At 39.9% G+C, this 18,919-nt stretch overlaps 1 protein-coding gene across 1 annotated transcript in view; it reads left to right on the forward strand.

The window, feature by feature from the left end:
- The first annotated feature begins 15,093 nt into the window (after positions 1-15,093).
- WNT2B (Wnt family member 2B) overlaps positions 15,094-18,919 on the forward strand; it is a 41,102-nt gene continuing 37,276 nt past the window's right edge. Inside the window, exon 1 of the mRNA XM_081947466.1 lies at positions 15,094-15,629. Coding sequence (XP_081803592.1) covers positions 15,472-15,629 — 158 coding nt within the window. The 5' untranslated portion in view covers positions 15,094-15,471. The remainder of the gene's footprint in view (positions 15,630-18,919) is intronic.

The following is an 18,919-nucleotide window of genomic DNA, read 5'->3' on the forward strand; positions in this document are numbered from 1 at the left end:
AATATACAATCATTCTTGAATGCATCTCAGCCCATCTCTGTTCTTAGTTCTAGTTAAGAAAATATCTCACCAATTGCTACCTCTAAAAGATTAAAATAGCCCACGCATTTCCATTATTTCCACAACAACATCAAAGGACGTCATGCTTTTGGTCTGTGTTTCATGCTTACATACTTGAGTTGGTCTTATTTTTCCACATATAAAAGGAGACAGAGAAGTCTAAGAATGCATTCTTATTTCTGGTTCTGTGCCTGGAGTGATCCAGCGGTCTCCAAGAAAAAAGAAAAAATGTCCTTGAAAGTGTGAGGATATGTACCCCTGCTGCTAGGATTAGCTGCTATACAGGACCACTAAATCAGATACTCCAACCTTAATAGGATTACTCGCTTGGGAACACCAATCAGCTCAATGCTCAGCAGCAAAGCATCTCTCTTTGCTGACTGGGATACTGAAAACTTCCCCAAACATGAGACACAGTCGCTTTCAATTGAAAATGTCATAACAAAAGGGGATTTGATGGGCATTTGGTTTGGATATGCTGGCAGGGAGCAGTAAGAGCAGTTTGATCTCCTATTGTGTTTGGGTGGATTAAATCCATCTTTCTTGTGTACAAGCCACATGAAACATCTCTCCTGAGCCTTTGCAAATGAGACTCTGAATACAAGAGCTTGAGGGGAGATGATTGAGATGAACTGAGCCTATTTCATTTTGTTAGTATTCTGTATTTCAATCAAAAATCACACCATGCAAAATGTGAACATCATTAATCCAAAGATTTTTTTTAAGAGACATACATGCCTAGTTTTCCTCTTTTCTAGTCCCAAACCTGTGAAATTGACTGTCCTCCATTTCAAAAAAAAAAGGTGGGGTTTTTTGCAGGCACTATGTAAATTACTTTTGGGAATCTTGTTCATTCAAAATATATCACACCAGTTACATTACGAAAAATGACAGACTGTGTTTTGAATAAACAAAATTTTTAGAATGATTGTGGTTTTTTCCTAGCATTTTATTAGCTTCCTTCTCCCTTCCCCCCATCAATTCCTCAATTCCCCCCCAAAAAAATTAAATACTGATACAGCTTTAAAATTAATGGGGTATTGAAAAGGAGCATTCTCCACATGGTTTTGTTAATGCAGCAGAGCCCCAGTGTCACAAACTAGTAGATTTATAGTAGCAGCTTACAAAAGGAGAGGCAGAGCGAGAGGAAGAATCTCAACAGATATATCTCAATAGTATGAATAGTAAAGTTTAATGCATTTGTATTAATAGGTCTGATATCTTTGAACAGTAAATTTGTCAGTGTGAATGTGTGTGAGAGAGAGGTGGGCATATGAAGTGTATAGGGGTGTGTGTGTGTGTGTGTGTGTGTGAAGGAGAGCTGTGCAACACCTTGATTCACAAACAAAAATATTTTTAAAAGGTGAAAAAATAAAAACACACAAAATATATTTATAGATGCCAATATACAAACAGTTCAATGAATTATAGCCACATATCTTTATAATGTACATGATAATTAATTGTCCATATCAGAGTATGTTACAAAGGAAATACTGGATTTGTTTGTAATACCATTAATTCTACAATGAGTTGAGTTGGATTCTTTTCTAAACTGAATGTCTCTCTTTCCTGAACTAGTTTAGAAAATTGCCAAACTTATTTGAAGTCTTAATGGGTATTCACATTAATTACAGCTTCCATATTTTTATGGGAACTATTGTTAACATTTTTTACAGTAGTGTTTCCAAATAATATACTGTACACCAAAATGGCAATCAATCGCATATGTCTAATTGACCAATAGTTAACAATAGAAATCTAAGAATGAATCATTCTCTAAAAATATATGATGGCTCAAAATTATAACTTGGTCAGAATGTCTCACCAAGACCTTAATCAAAGACTTCTATATCTAGCAGCCTAGATAGAACGTAGTTCTTTGAATGTTCCCACTTCTAGAAAAACGAGTATTTAACATTCTCTATGTTTCTAGTTAATACAAAAATCAGATTTAGAACACCTATCGATAATTGTGAATGAACTGAATTTGATTTGTTGGCCATATCTTGCATATGCCTAAATAGCAGCATCCAAAAATTGCACTAAATTGGATACCTTCTGGAGGAAAGAGGAAATGAGGCCAGCTTCAGAAAACCTGGTGCCAAATGCTTAAGGAAGATCTTAAGATTATTAATGTCCCTTGGGACAATGCCAAAGATGCCGTGAATGATCAAAAATGGTGGAAAACACTTGCTGCCCAATGTGCTCTGCATAGAACCTAATTATGATGATAATGACATTTCCATTTAGTTGAATTTCTAGGCCAGAGCAAATAGTTGAGATCTTGACATGGAGAAGCTGAAAAAAAAATATGCTACTTTATCTGTGACATTTCACGACTACTTACTGCCAATTTGGGGGAAGGGAATTACTCAGTCTGAGGAAAAGCACCACTACCAAATTTGGTGACGGGTGACTTGCAACAAAAAGATACAATCTTGAACCCTTGGCTGATATTTAGTGGTTATTATTTTACAGCCCGGATCTAGTTCAAAAATTCATTGATTTAGCAGCGCACTAGATGCCTAGTCCAACAGGGGAAATAACTTTGCGAGTTAAATTGTAATAAATTCTAGGACTTTGAAATGACATTCTTGCTACTGAATAAGTCTGGATTCCCATATGGTCCTAATGTGATTTTATAGCTTAGCATCTCCTGTAAACCAATCTGCTGCGTTTTATTCAACATGCCACTGCTTACTGTAATGAGTAATCTAGCCATAAAAATCTATTTTCTTCTTTCTGTAGGACATGACCCTGATACTTTCTTAGCAACAAGGAATTTATAAGGTGGAATATCTTTCCCATTAGTATACCTAGAGTTGATTCTTATGCATTATATTACTACAATGTCATTTATTCCAATTTGATTAACTATATAAACTAAGCCATTATGATATAAAACAATGTATGGCTTCCATTGCTGGGTGTGCCCAATCTGTATTTTAAACTTCTTGAGACATTTGTGCAGACTTTGCACTAACACTGGTTAAATAGGCTTCACAAGTAGTAGATGTAATTAGTTTTCAGAGGTATCCAAATCTCTGATAATAATTATATATTTTTATCACTTATATTAAGTTATAACTTAAACAACTGCTCAAATACATAGGGCTTACCATTAGAATGAGAATGCATCAAACAGCCAACATTTCTGACTTAGAAGGAGCCTTGTATATTTTCTACTCTCTGAAAATCTGCCTTCTAAATCAGAAAGGTTTATAATATTATTTTTCCTGATTGTTATGATACGGATTGATGTCCTTTTTGTATATGAATCAGGTATCTTACAAGGAAGAATGGCATAGGATACTAAATAAAATAACATATTTATGGGTAGATAATTGATGTAATCTGTTTACGAGAAAAAGAGAGAGTCGTACCATTGGATAGGTGTCTAATCTGTCTCCTTTCTCATTTTGTCTAGGTGTTCAAAGAAAGTTTTGTTTTGAGATTTGAGTATAATCAGTTAATCCTAACGGACTATTCTGAGATGAAAAACAATGAATTCATGATATGTAGAAATAAGACAAAGTTTCTTGAGTATTCACTTAATTTCTAAATGTAAAGATAGGAAGCAGTTAACAAAATGTCATTACTGTTCCTCTTGTCTAATCTCTCTATCTGCCTAGTTCAGGGGTGTCCAAACTTGAGAACTTTAAGACTTGTGGACTTCAACTCCCAGCTGGGGAATTCTGGGAGTTGAAGTCCACAAGTCTTAAAGTTCTCAAGTTTGGACACCCCTGGACTAGTCTATCTGTTTAATCTCTCTATGTGCAGTTAAAGGACAGAAGTTTACAACATTTACATAAACATTATAATAAGAAATCAGATTTTTTTTTTAAAAAAAGAACTTTAGATCAGTTGCCTTCTAGATCCAAACATGATCGCCTTTTAGATGTGATAGGAGCCATATTACAACATTCCTGGCAGTACTAGGTTGGGTATGCTTTGCTTTATTGATTCTGAAAGCACAATTAGTATGGATCCTAGCTGAATTCTTTATTTTTATTACATATTTTGCATACACAGGTAGTCCTCATCTTACAGCAGTTCATTTAGTCACAGTTCAAAGTTACAACAGTGCTGAAAAAAGTGACCTATTATCTTTTTTCACACTTACGATTGTTGTAGCATCCCCATGGTCATGTGATCTAAATTCAGTTGCTTGGCAACTGACTTTTTGTAAGACAGTTGCTGTGTCCCGAGGCCACGCAATCATCTTTTGTGATCTTCTGACAAGAAAAGTCAGTAGGAAAGCTAGATTTATTTAACAACCATATTACTAGCTTAAAAACTGCAATGATTCATTTAATAACTGTGGCAAGAAAGGTTGTAAAATGAGGCAAAACGCACTTAACAGCTGTCTCACTTAGCAACAGAAAATTTGAGCTCTATTGTGGTCATAAGTGGAGGACTACTGTATTGCATTTAGATTAAAAAGGAAGAAAATATAATTAATCAAATGTAATGGGAAGAATGCTTTATAGATTATAACAATCTGCTAGTTTATAAAATCGTATTTGCTGATTCTTTTATATCTACAAATGTAAATTTAACTCTGATTTGTTACAAGAGAGTAAGAGCCACTTTGAATCTGATTAAATATCTTTTTTGGGGGTGAGCAGTTTGCTTCTGCAAGAGCCAATCAGAAGCTTATTGGAACCAGCTCATAAATTGTACAGGAGCAAAATAGTATGCTCTGGTGGATATCTTCCAACAACTTGAATTTTAAGATGCCTGTTGCCTTCCATGCATAGCCAATATAACTGCTGGGAAGTTTTATTCTCCAGGATTTGTCTAAACCCATTTTGAAGGCATCCAAATTGGCAGCCATCACTAGCTCTTCTGGAAATGAACTGCTCTGCTTATAACAAGTAATGAAGGACAACAGTTTATTAAACTTTTCTGAGTTCTAGGAAGATAGCTCTTGAAAGCAGCACATGACAGTATTCTTCTCCTGGCCAAATCATATCCCATGACATTCAGAAGTTGTCTGATAATTCCATAATCTTCTTGTATCACTCTAGTCTTTTCCTTTTCTAAAACAAGTGTTTACAATAAAGCGTATATTCATTTAATCTCATGAGCTCACCACATGAGCTCACCCTGCCTACTGAGAAGGAAAGACCCGCCACATTACACTCAGCTCTGCCTGGATATTATCTTGACTAGTCTTCTTGGCAATTAAAAAAGAACTGCCACAACTCAGTAAGCGTTGTAGCCTCAGCTTTCTCTCCCTCCTGCTGTCAAGAAGGCATTGCAAAGCTCAAAAACCATTATGCTGCATTCCAGTCATTACTATGGCATCACACTGGGACACTGTCACTTGGAGAATGGGAGACCAAATTAATTAGAGAGGCCATTATCCCTATTCCTCAATTTTAATTTCTGAAGCTGTTACGTATGATCCATCCTCAAACAGCATTATTCTGAGACTCCCACTCCCACAGAAAACAGCAGGGCCAGAAACAACCACTGTTTTGCGAATTATGAGAGACAGCACTTGATTTGGGTACAAATAAACATCACCATGCCTAGCTATGTGATCCAAGCAAAGAAATCTCAAGATTCTACAAACTTTGCATTTTAGGAGGCCAATTACTCCATTTGGTCCAATCCTTTACTTGAAGTAGAATTCTAGAATAATGTACCTCTAGCAGATGATCATCTGACCTGTATTTGAATACAACCAGTGAAAAGGTTTTCACTGGAAAAGCTGTGGAAAATCTCCCATACCACCAGAAGTGTTCTACAGTACTTGTTTTGTCCAGAGTAGTGTCTTGATTTGGTTTTCCACCTGCAACTATAAAAATCACCCTAATTTTAATAGTAAGAGGACTCTGAACGGAACCGAGTGCAAAAGAGGATTAGAATATATACTTGGTTGTTATTACATAGATTTGTTTGCTGAAGTTTCATTTTTCTCTTTAAAAATTAGTAATTCATCCAGAGCTACATTATGACCACTTTTATTTAGACATAGCACTGCTAAATCACAGTTCAACAATACAGGGAATTCATTCTTGTAAATAAAGATGATTTTGGAGGCAGGGACTTGGCTTTATGGATTACTTTATGCTAACTTTCCCTTTGTCTGTTTTGGTAAAAGAATCAGAAATATAATTAAAGTTAAGTGGAGCAGAAAACTGGATGAGCACCCAGGGAAATGCCTGAAAGTGCATTGCTGCCCATGGGCACTGTATTGTCTATTCTGGCTTATGTCCACAACTATTGTGAGTTCCTAGTGTGACTATAATCAAACACTTTAATCATTTCACATTAGGAAATTGATGCTTCTTGTTTCCTTTTAAAGCCATGTGGGAATAATAGGAGGTGATGCAGAGTATATTAAGTCAAAAGTTGGATTTACACCTGACCATGACTTACCAATTACATTTGCTGTTTCATGTAACAAATTAATTAAACCACAATTCAATTTAGGGGATTCCAAATTAAGCCCAAGACTTGTTCCTATAGAATTAATGTATGAATTGTTGAAAAGTGAGCTATTGTCTATATTCTATCTCAACATTCACCATTTGAATGTCCACCAAATAAGTGGAATTAAACTCCTTGAATTTCAACAATAGCCACATTGGCTAGAAAAGTGCTATCATACCTAGGATTCAAAAGTTCTTATGGAAGCAAACATTTGGTATTACCTGTGCCTCTCTGCACAAATGTCTTCAATTTCAAATTTTGGAATTCCTTGATTTTATAATTCTCGTTCCATCAGCCCCAGCCAGTATTGGAATAGTCAGGGATAAGAAATATAATTTGAAGCATTTGGAAAATTAAGAAAGCAGCAATGCAGAATCCCTGCATTAAATATATTAAAAAAATGTTCTGTTGCCAACAACTTACTACTAAGATTGTTTTTTCATTCAATCACCCTTAGCAGGTTTGTGCGAAACATTTTGTCAAAAATGTTATAGAATTTCCTGTTTGAGCAGGGGTTTGGACTATAAGACCTCCAAGGTCTCTTCCAACTCTGTTATTCTGTTCTAAAGAAAACTTTTTTCTAAAGAAAACTTTCAACAAGATGGGGTGCAAAACAAATGAAAGGGGAAAGAAAAATGTGAAGTAGGAAGGTTCAGATTAATTTGGAAGTGCTTATTAGCCCGCTTAAATGGTAGCACCTAGATTGCTCTTGAAAGTCTAAGCTGGGAAAGAAAGAAATCATAGACCAGTGATGAAACATCACTTTCATCTTGTTATCAAGGACACTACCTTGATATGTCTGTGAAATCTTCAGAACCTCAGCTCAGCTTAAAGGAAACCCAATTTTTAGGCATTTGTGTGTAAGCAGTGTTTGTGTGTATGTAGAACAGTATTTTTCAAACTTGGTAACCTTAAGATCTTTGGTCTTTAACTCCAAGAATTCTCCTGACAGCATGAAAAACAGTGGTTAAAGTATCAGCATAATTAAAAGCTCATTTAAGATTGCTTTCTTCCCAGATTTCTTCCTTGGTTTAAATAGGTTTTGCTGGTCTAAAACTGTAATAAACTGAATTGAATTGAATGAATAGACAATGCATTAATTTTTCTATGTTCAGTTGTTTAGTACAGAAACCTCCCTTCAGTAAAAGAGTTTTTGGACAGTAACAATGCTACTAACAATGTGTGAAGTATAACTTGCTAAAAGCTGTATAATGCTGCTGCGTGCCTTACAGTAAGAAAAGTGATTTATTCATTAGCTACCTTCTAGGACAGCCTGTTCCTCAACCTCTAGAATCTGATTATAGAATTATAATTGAGTTTGGTTACAAAGGCAGATCTTGGCCTGAGATAACCTCCTGATCTGTGGGTCCCCTTGTGTTCCAAAACAGTTTACCCGTTTGAAAGCAACTATTCCTTTTCAACCTACTTGATTCCCTTGAAGTCCAATGAACCAACCTTTCCAGATACTTGTATATCCAAGCATGGAAGATATTTTTGCAGAATCTAGTAGCCAGCTGCTGATAATATGCTACCGCCGTTTCTGGAATATGCAGCAGTTTCTAAACACTGCTTGATAACTAATGTGCAAACCTGGAAAAAGAAGAAGCATCTCTGATAAAGTCATATCTTGGAGATTAAAATAACTTTAACTGGCTGAATATAGCCATGGTCTAAATAAGAAAAGTAAAAGTATGGCCTGGTGCTGTTTGATAAGTACTTGCATCGAATAACTAATGAGAAGTTGGCCTGGAGGTAGTCATATATGTGAACAGGCAAGAATATTTTGTTTCAGGAAGTCTGGGATGTTTAAAACTGGGGGGGGGGGTTGTATTGTTTGTTTTTTCTTCCTAAAGCAACTATTTTTTAAAATCTTTGGTAGCAACTCCTTTGTTAGATTTTTGAAGTAAAATGATCGAAGCTTTCATGGACATATACCAATAGCTGGATTCATTATCATTCAATGCATTTAATTTTCTCTTAGTATATTGCAAAACCTGGTCATGTTGCTTTTCCATCTATAACTTATGGCTTCACATGGTGTATGAAAATCACTGAAATATTCAATACACCATTATTTTAAAATCATGGTTTATGGCAATGAACCTAATCACTTTGTGAATGAATCTTCCAAGCTCAATTCTTCTGGCCAGCTGCAAAACCTTCTGTTCTAGAGGCTACATTCAAGGTGTATTTTTTTTCTAAATTTAGCCCTAAATCTCTTAAGCTAAATTGTTACTTAGCAAAAATTTTCAACCCATCAAAATGGGCTACAGGGCTGTTTTATCTGCTCTACTAAGCACGTCCGCTACCTGGACAGCATCCAGATGATTATTATATAATAATCATGATTTAAGAATTAGGACCCAGGCTTCTTTTTTCTTTCCCTTCCTGCCCTTTTAGATGATAACCCTTTTGTAATGGATTGCTTTGTTTCCTTGTTTTGTTTGTGTTGATTAAAGGAAATCAATAAACAAAAGTCTGCAAATGAGATTAAATGAGAGACAGACAGAGAGAGAGACAATAAATGCATCAAGACTCAAATGAATCTTCATATGAATATCTGAATATTAAAGGTGCTGCCTTAGCTAGGTAGACTGAGTTATGATAATACTATACAGTATAGCAGGGGCCTCCAGCTCCTGGGCAAACAACCTGCAATGTCAGGCAAGTGAAGCTTCATCTGAATATGTGCAGGATCAAGGTTGCACCAGAAACCATCTCCCCCCCCCCCAAGTCTATGGAAGAATTGTCTTCTACAAAACCGGTCCCTGGTGCCAGAAAGATTGGGGACCACTGCAGTTTAGTATATCTTCTATCTTCTGACTTCATAACTATCACAATATAGGATTGTTCAAGGGATAATAGTCATACTTCTCTATTCTTCACTTTGAGATTACAAATGCACAATCTCTCTCCATGTAATATAAATACACAAAACTATTTATATTTGGTTCCTAGCACCAAATAACATTCCCTTCAACCCTTCCTCCCCAAAAGACTTGATGAAGTTCTTTTTAAACATTTTTTATTATACATATAAAATTGTATTTTATAACTTGGTTCTTAAACGTTGCATAGAGAGAATAACAATATATGTAACGAATCATTAAAAACTGGATTAAAAATATACAGCTGATAAAATAGGACTTTTCACCATTTAAATAATTTAAGAGAAAGTGCCAAATCAGCAAAGGATTTGACAGTTCAGATGTGATCCCAAAGAAGATTGTTTTCCTCTTGCCTCATCAATTGCATTTCGTGGTGGTGCAGTGATTGGAATACTGTATTGCAGGCTAATTCTGCCAACTGCCAGTAGTTCAATCCTGACCAGCTTAAGGTTGAGTCAGCCAAGGTCAGTAAAATGAGGACCCAGATTGTTGGGGTCAATATGCTGACTCTGTAAACTGCTTAGAGAGGGCTGTAAAGCACTGTGAAGTGGGATATAAGTCTAAGTGCTAGTGCTATCAAGCTTGTTATATTTCAAAATGGCACATTAAGAGGAAATCGGATATTACATTGACAATACAGTTATTGTAGGATGCCGACCTTGATTTAGTGTATAAGTTGAAGTATTTTCCTTAAACAAAATAATGTATTATGTTGCTGAGGTTGGGCTGCCCAGCACAACAAAACATAATCACAGCAGCAGAGCCACTGTCCCAAAACCTCAGCCAAATCAAGTCACTGCCTTCAGTGTTGATGGAATGTGGAGAAACTCTGAAGAAGCTGACCTTTTATGAAAACAGGGACTTTTGAAGTTAATGAATCATGAAGCATTTGAAAGTGAGCCTTGTTTATTTACACACGTTTGCTGTTCATGTGGAGCAAATAGGACCCCATTTGGTACACACCACTAATTTGAATGAAAGATCAAACTGAGGCAAGCAGAACCATGTGAGGCAGTTGGAAATGTTCTGTCTTCTGTGGCCTCTGCTTATAAGAATTGGGCCAGATTCTGAATCATGTCAAGCATCACTGGAGACAGTTTCTTAGCAATGATGCCAAACAAGTGAAAATGTGCTTTCAGTCTCAGTGGGAGGCTCTTCTCTGTTTACAAAGTCTTATACAAGACACAGAATAGAGCAGACTGTCAGGAGAAGCTCAACATATTGTGAATGAATATCTTCTGGAAAGGATTGATGAAAAGGATCCATTTCTCTATTAAAGTTGCATTTCTTTGAAGGCTGTTTGCTGACAGAAAGTGGGATCAGTGTCACACTGAATGGGCCTCCCTTTCCTTCAGCCTCTATGTAGTTGACTCTAACTTACTCTTCTTCCAAACCCTATAAACTCATTGCCTTGATCCTTTCACTTGTACTAGATGTGGCGGTTTCAGTACATCTACGGAGCTTCCATTTGAATACTGTTGTTATTTGTTTCTATGGGAAAAATAATCCTTGCTATGAACATCATCATCATTATTGTTGCTGTCATAATGTTTTGGCATAAAAAGCCAACCTTCATTGAATTGAATATATGGACAGAATTTATGTGTTCTTGTATGTCTCGGGATATAAGATCATTGTTTTAAAATATACATACTCTGTGAAAGAAGGGAAAACATAGCTTATGAAATGTTCTCCTTATCTCTCAAAACTTTAAGATGGATAGAGTTTGATTCATCCTAAGCTTTCTTAATAGAAAAAATGAATAGATTTTTTATATTTATATTCTATTATTTTCTCTGTAGAAGGATAACAAATTAGAATCTTATTGAATTAACCAAATTTTTGACACATTTACCTAACATTTCCTACAGCATGGGAATAAATTTAATAATGTATAGCTAATGTTAAAAAAATGAAATGGTAAAATTCTCCTTTTAGGTCATATATTTCCCTCTTTTTTTAGCCAAAGCAAAACTTAAAGGAATATCATTAAATGTTCTTTAAACCCACTTGGCAATAAAGTATCCTATCCATCCTGTCAGGAGGAGGAGGAAGAGGAGGAGGAGTTTCTCAGCTTAAAGAAATCTGAACACTCTATTAAAGGAGAGGACAGCTAACAATGATGGAGGGAACTGGTGAATATCCTAGGAGAGCAAGTAAAATCTCTCATCTCCAAGGCAAATTGAGGGAAGCTATCAATAATAAGATAACATGATACTGAGTTCCACCACTCCCAAAGCTATGGCACTTGAGGATGAAAAGGGAAAAGGAAAAAAAAGGTCACATTTTCCTTCTTTGTCTTTAGCAGCAGCAGGCCTAAGCCCTAACAGGATCATCCAAAGTATGTCTGCCGCTTCCTACTGAACTAATTAATGATGGCAGACTCAGGGCATCAGGGAAAAAGTAAATAATAGGGGGTAGTAGTTCTTATGTTGTTCTTTTGCTTGGTATTTCATATTTTAATATTAAAATTATATGAACATTTCATTATATGCATAATGACATCCTGCTACAAATCAGGCTACAAATCAAATTTCCAACAAAATAGGCAATGGAGAAGTAATGGAATGGAGTGAAAGGATGGTAACTGGACTCACTGTACTATACTTGAAAATGTTGCTCCTTTTTCCACAATTTTCCAATTCTTGATAAATTGTTCTAAATTGTTTAGAACTCTAGTCTTCTGACCACATATATGCAATAATATATCTTTAGAAATTCCACTATATTTGGCAATATAGCTTTCTCGTGATTCTAAGAAATCAGAATTCTTAACTGACATGAGACAAAAGTTCCTTCTTTGAATGATGCAGCTACTCAGAAATAGTTGAGGGTGATTTCAGATGGCGATCATCTCAATTTATTAGGGTGACATCAAGGCTGCAAATCAGAACAGGTTCCAGAGAAGAATACTGTATGTTAAACCCAGCTATTCCTCTTTCTCTTTCCTGTTTCATTTAGATTTTAGATCTTTTTATAAGCAGCGCTGTCACTTCTAACATCTACATAGGCAGAACTTTCAACATTGGTGATCTAAATCAATGATCAATAGTGTAATCATCTAAAGACATCCAGAGGTTCATTGCATATTGTGTTAGCTTCCAAACGAATGTCCAGGCTTTAGTCTATAAATATCAGGCTCTCTCTCCCATCACATCCACACCCTTAAATTGTTTTATAAATAAGTTGTTACACAATCACTCAGTTGGATCTCTAACAAAAGCACAAAGCCCAAAAAGATGTTGCTTTCAGGCATAGTAAATTGAAGAAAGCTAAGTGGATTATGAGAAGTGTTGGTTGCTGGTCTCAATTTCTCTAGGTCCAAATAAAGTCATTATTCTACTGTAACTATTGGACTTGGAAGAAGCAGGTTTGGCAAAGGAAGAAGCCAGAGATGCCAGACCACTTGCTGATATTGAAGTCTGCAGTCCTGAGATATTAATTAGTCATTAAACATAATGTTACTTAGTGGAACATTAGAGTCACAAAAGCTAGAAAAGCACCTGCTTATCTCCCTTAGCAAAGTTTGTTGATCAATCTCAAGACTTCAAATGGTAGACAGAGCAGTTAAGGGAAGTTTTGAAAATAGAAAATAATTTCATGAAGAAATTACACATGTAGCATTTTGAACCCAACTCAAGAGACATCACCAATTGCCTAGAAGTTCTAAAAGTAGGAGAAAAGAGGGCGAGAGGGAGAGGGAAGGACGGAGGGAGAGGGAGAGAATATAACATGGTTTATCAATTCTGGTAGATGGATAAAAATGGAAAGACATGGCATGAAAATATGATATCAAAAGAGAAAAGCAGTAGAGTTCCTGAGAGAATAGGTTCTGAGTGTACATACAAATATTGAATTTTGTAAGATTCAATTGGCTAAGAACACACAACAACCTAAGTCATAAATAATTACAAATCACTGTGACTGAATTCACTTAATATTCCAAATCACATCCAAAAACCCCATAGTATGCCTTGGTGTATTGTGTTAATCCAACTAATATAGGGTATTTAGGCTACATAATATCTAAAATAAACTAGGACACCAGGAAGGAAAATTTAAGCATAAAGAATCTAATTTGTCTTTGGTAGAACTCCAAAATTCATAAACTGCACAAAATATGTCATTTAAGAACCAATCAAATATTTGGGATTAAGGAACAGGTTACTCTTGGAATTTAAGCAGTAAGTACAGCAGTAATGTGGAAAATAACCCATTATAGAATAATAAATGAAGGATTTAGAAGATGCATAACAGGGTTATACAATCTTTGGCTTTATTTCAACAAAGGGTCCAGCAAATCATCCTCCCCCCTCCCCCCAAAATGGATGTTTTTGAAGTAACACAAACTCTTTACTTCTAAGTGAAACAGCTACATTATTTTGCTTGCATTTTTCCATTGGTTTTTGTAATATTTTGAAAAAATCTCCTAAAAATGTATCTTCTGGCTTGTCCTGGTGCTTATCATGACAGGAAAATAGTGCCTTCCCTGCCATGCAAAGCTCTTTGTTGTCATAAATTATAGCCACCGCACTCCAGTTTGGGGCATTATTTTATTTATAATATTAATATACCGTTTCCTCTTAAAATTTCAAAGTGATTTACATGAAAATTTAAACAGATTAAGAAGAAACATTTTTTAAATGAAATGTTATATAGAGCATACAAAACAAATTAAATAAAATGAAAAGGAGCAGCAACTTAAAATTACAGCAAGAATGCAATAGAAAACTAGTGCTGAAAAAGATGGCGTCTGACATTCCCATCTTGAAACAGCATTCCAAAGGTAAGAGCTGCCACCAAAAAGCCCTGTTCTCCAATAAACACATGCACACAGCATATGATAATAATTGATTGAAATAGGCAGGAAGGCATGCCTGCCTATTGGGAGGGAGGGGTTGAATCTAAAATGCCACCTGATGCTCTACCAACAGGATGGATACCAATGCAGCCATTAAATTCAGTGGGTGACTTTAGCCCTGCCACATTGCCTTGAGTGCCTACAGTAAGAGAAGGGAGAGATTTGCTTCAAGTGCTGTTGGATTCCAATATTAATCAGTCTCAAACTCCTGTCTTGGGGGGGGGGGGAGTGGAATATAAATATAATAAATAACTGAACCCTACCACAAGGGGGAAAGGAGGACAGAATTCTGGAGCTAAATTCACACTACATTAAACCAAGATTTGCTTAAACGTGACATATTGCCTAGATTCACATAACTCATTAAGCCACAAACCATATTTTGGCTTAGCACTTAAAACATCCAATAAAGGGTAAGATCTGGGTTTGGGGTTAACCGTCAGTTGCGTGCTCTCTCTCTCTCCTCTGGGGCTGAAAGAATGGACAGCTATAGGAGGCACTAGGACCAGAGGAGGAATAGGATTGTCAGGGGAGGCTGCCTGAAGCTGTCTGTTGCGAGCAAGGGAGACTTCAGCACCGTCTCTGATCTCTTCTGACTTTCTTTCTCGGCAGCAGGTGGTGCCTGGGAGGGAAAAGGTGAGAGTGTTCAGCTAGCAAGGGAGGGGAAAACAAACCCCGTGGAGAAAACGCCAGCGATAGAGAGAGCCCGGTCCCAACCCCTTGGCTGGGCTTGATTTCCCCCCCTCCACCCACAGCCTTGTCTTTGTGCCTGGGAGTTTTGCCCAATGAGAGTCCAAGGAGGTGTCCATCTCCCCAGCCTGCCCCCAAGCCCACCCCTCCAGCTTGTCCTCCTCATCTTCATTCCCAGCAGATGCCGGTCTTTGGGACTGCTCCGCAGACGCTCCTGCCAGTCCAGGAGACGGACAGTCTATCTCAGGAGGCAATCAGCCGGCCAGCCCAGCAAGAGGTCGCCTACCCTGGGGTTTAGGCTAGTTTGACTTGGCCTCCTTCTGAAGCCATGCCTAACGCAGCAACCCTGGGAAAAGAGTCGTGACTCCCGCCTTCAGGGATAACCTAGGAGCCGCCTCCGTTTGCTTTTCCCCACAACCTGCCCCCCCCCACGCCGCACCACAATTGGAGATCCAGGAATCCGACTTCATCCCTTGGCGATCTGGGGCTTGTTCTTTCCTTCTCCGCTTCCCGCGAAAGAGAATTATGCTTGGTTCAAACCGTCTGGCAAGCTCTGCTAGCATTGCCAGCGCTCCCGAAGCCACCAGACGAGCGTCCCAGGGCAGGCCAGTCCGCTCCCGCCTCGCTTTGCCTTTGCTGCTGACTCTGTTGATTCTCACGCCGCGGGTGGACTCATCGTGGTGGTAAGTCCGCGGGGGTGGGGTGGGGGAAGCGGGAGAGGGAGAGGGAAGGGACGCCTGCCCGGAAACTTTCTCTCGCGTCTGGCTAGAAAGTGAGATGGTGCTTCAAGTGGGCTCAGTTCCAAGGTGTTTTTGAAATGTCACAGCTGGTGATGTGGTTTTTTTTAAAAAAAAATGGGGGGGTGCGCCTGATCATATGCAGAGCGCCTGTATTCTGGAATGGATTCGGAAGATGGGGAGGGTTCTCAATTACTCCAGATCAATCTGCGGGGCTGTGAGCTCCGGAGACCTGACCCTTAAGAGCAGGAAGTTCCTCTCCCAGGCACGCTTGGTGATGGGACTTGGCAGCTTCCACTGTCCTCGGGAGATGCGTGGACAAGAAGAAGCTCACGCTTCTTTTCCGAAATGCATCGACCTGAGAGAAGCTGTCTATAAAACCGGCCGAAGCTTGGAGTGGAAAGCGAGTTGAATTAGGCAATGGACCAGCCCAAACATCTCGGAAAAGGGGATGCGGGCGGAGGAAGGCTGTCAAACGGTTCAGGCTTAGAAACAACATGGAGTTGCGCCTCCCAGACACGGGCTGTGGTCCCTTCCTCTCCCATCACCTGAGCTGGGGTTCGGGAACTCTAACCCTAACCCGCAATGCCCTGAACCAGAAATTAACCAAAATGATCGGCTTTGGAGGAGTCATTCAATACACAAGACCTAAACATGTTACAGGTTTGTCGGGTTCGGCCCACAAAACTGTTGGGGCTCCACAGTTGTCGGCGATTTTCATCGGGATGGCGGGATCCAGTCTCTTCTCTTCTGGATCGCCCCCTGCGCTCCAGAGCCTCCGCTTGACACCAAAGCCCGGGCCAGCGCCTGAGTGATGCAGCCTGCGGACCCCTGCAGGACCCCCGCTTGACTCCTCACCTGTGAAAAGGCCTGGAAGCTCCGAACGGGTTTCAACCTGTAGCAGGACCCCGTGTAGGCAGCATCTGTACCCCGAAAGAAGTCCCTTTACTCTCGCCAGTGGTGTATTAACCATTAAGCAGGCAGACTGAGCACGTGCTTACGGCACCAGGCCCAAGGGGGCATCCTAAAGTTGAGGGGGGGAACCCCATGAAGATTTGTACAGTATGTACAAAGGAGGGAAGGGCACCCAGATTTGTCAGTATTTAGAACACCAGTGAGCCTTAATCCGCCACTGACTCTCGCCGGATCGCATCTCAGGCTTTCCTTACAAGAGAACGTTCCTCCTACGTTCCCTCGGAATCAGCGGGAGTTCAGACGGATCCAATGGGGGAAACAACCCCATTCCTTCATCCGGGGGAACAATTGCTAGCTTGTCAATGGCTCGGCCACTTTTCCTTAGAGCCACCTGCCTCGCTCCCACCCCAGAGAAAGAGAGAGGGGTAGGGAAACCGAGTGGCTTCCAACTCGCGCTAAGCCGAGAAGGTGGTTGTTTGCTTCAGTGTTTCTCAACCTTGGCAACTTTGAAGATGTGTGGACTTCAATTCCCAGAATTCCCCAGCCAGCAGTTGTTGGCTGAGGAATTCTGGGGGTTGAAGTCCACACATCTTCAAAGTTGCCAAGGTTGACCAACACAGGCTTACTTGGTTTGCGGCGTGCCCATTCCTGGCTTAGCGCCACGTACGAACACAACCACGGAACGTTGCACTGACTGTCCGGTTAACCGAATCCTGCTTTATCCAGGGCTCTGGACACAATCCACACGCTGCCTGAACCGTAATCGAAGTCAGGGCCTCTCACGCGAATAAGACTTTGGGCTGAAATGCGGTTGCCCAGCTGAGGGCAAAAGCTTTTCGCGGGAAAACTCACCGGGAACAGGCCAAGAGGGCGCAAGCGCGGGGCGAAAGGAGCGCAATTGACAGCAATTGTCTGCCGAGGCCGCCGAGCTGAGGCGGGCGAGCGTGGCTCTCTTCGGCCTTTTCCGTCCTGAGGCGGTTTCTCTTTCGAACTTTCTTCCCGCTATCCCAGAGCCTGCGCTGACCTGTGGTGGTCGAGGAGGGTGGGATTTATAACACACCTGGGCTCTTTCGCCCTCTTCCGAGCGGGCGTTTCTGCCCTCAGCATTGAGGGAAGGGCGGCTATATCCGTCGCTCCCGAAACTTCGTTTTTCTCAGCCCTCCTGGACCTCCAGGCCAGGCGGCTTCGGCGATACCCAGGGAGGGCATCCCCTCCGAAGGGGCGGAAGCGGCGCTCCAGGCCTCTCTGCCCAACTCTCGGGGCTGCCCGAATGCCACACCTCGGCCCGTCACGGGTTGGCGGCAGAAAGAGTGCTTCGGGGCAAAATCGCTTCCTCTGAAAAGTCTTTTTTCCATTGGTTGCTCGGGAGCTGAGCGGGCGCTCCGTCTCAACCTGTCAGTCTGCCTCACCCGGCCTTCTGGCGGCTGCTGCTGCCTGCATGAGAGTCGCGGGAGTTGCCTTCGCTGAAGAAGTGAATAGGCAATTAAGCTCCCAATTGGAGGACTCTGGCAGAAGCGGGAACTTGTGTGCAGGACAGGCTTTACTCCCAGGGCTTGTTAGTTGCGAAGTCGTGTCCGACCCATCGCGACCCCATGGACAACGTTCCTCCAGGCCTTCCTGTCCTCCACCATCCTCTGGAGTCCATTTAGACTCACTAGCTGGGAGTTTCTCTTCTCCCTTCCTCCCCACTCAGGCCTTAGCGTGGAATCACCTGCGCCGGCCAGCGCTCTTCTGACTGTTACCCATTCCTAAGGCCTCTTGCGCTGACATCGTTCATTCTCTACATAGGCAGACGGGCAGGAACGTTCATGTTCCTTCTCCAATCTCTCTAGTTAGAAGGCTTTTTTTTTAAAAAAAAAAAAGTTCACATTTCACAGTTCACATTAGGCTAATATTTAAATATACAGTCATTTTGGCTGCTTAGTTTAGACAACTGTACAGTACATTCAAATGTTCAGCAATTTATCTACAAGTCAATTATAGATAAATGAAGCTCTGTGAAACTTACTAGGCATAGTAACTGCAACCTTCAAGTAGGTGTAGCTATCCTGAACAGGTAAAAGGCTTGGGAGTGGGGGGGGGGGAGAGATGGAAAATGACTCTTGCCTTGAAAGTGACTTGCCAAATACCAGATAAGGGGGCTGATGATGGAAGGCAAAGAATACCTTTGTTTGCTCCATTGGGATAACAGCATTTAGCGCATATGTAGAAATAATTGAAAGTGGGAGTTCAAGTTTTTAAAGCTTAAAATGGGAGCTTATTCCAACTAGATTGTAAAGATTGAAAATTGAATGTCATTATTGCTCATCGTATCATACGAA

The sequence above is a fragment of the Natrix helvetica genome (genome assembly GCF_964273705.1).
Source record: "Natrix helvetica genome assembly, chromosome: 3".
Classification (NCBI taxonomy): Eukaryota; Metazoa; Chordata; class Lepidosauria; order Squamata; family Natricidae; genus Natrix; species Natrix helvetica.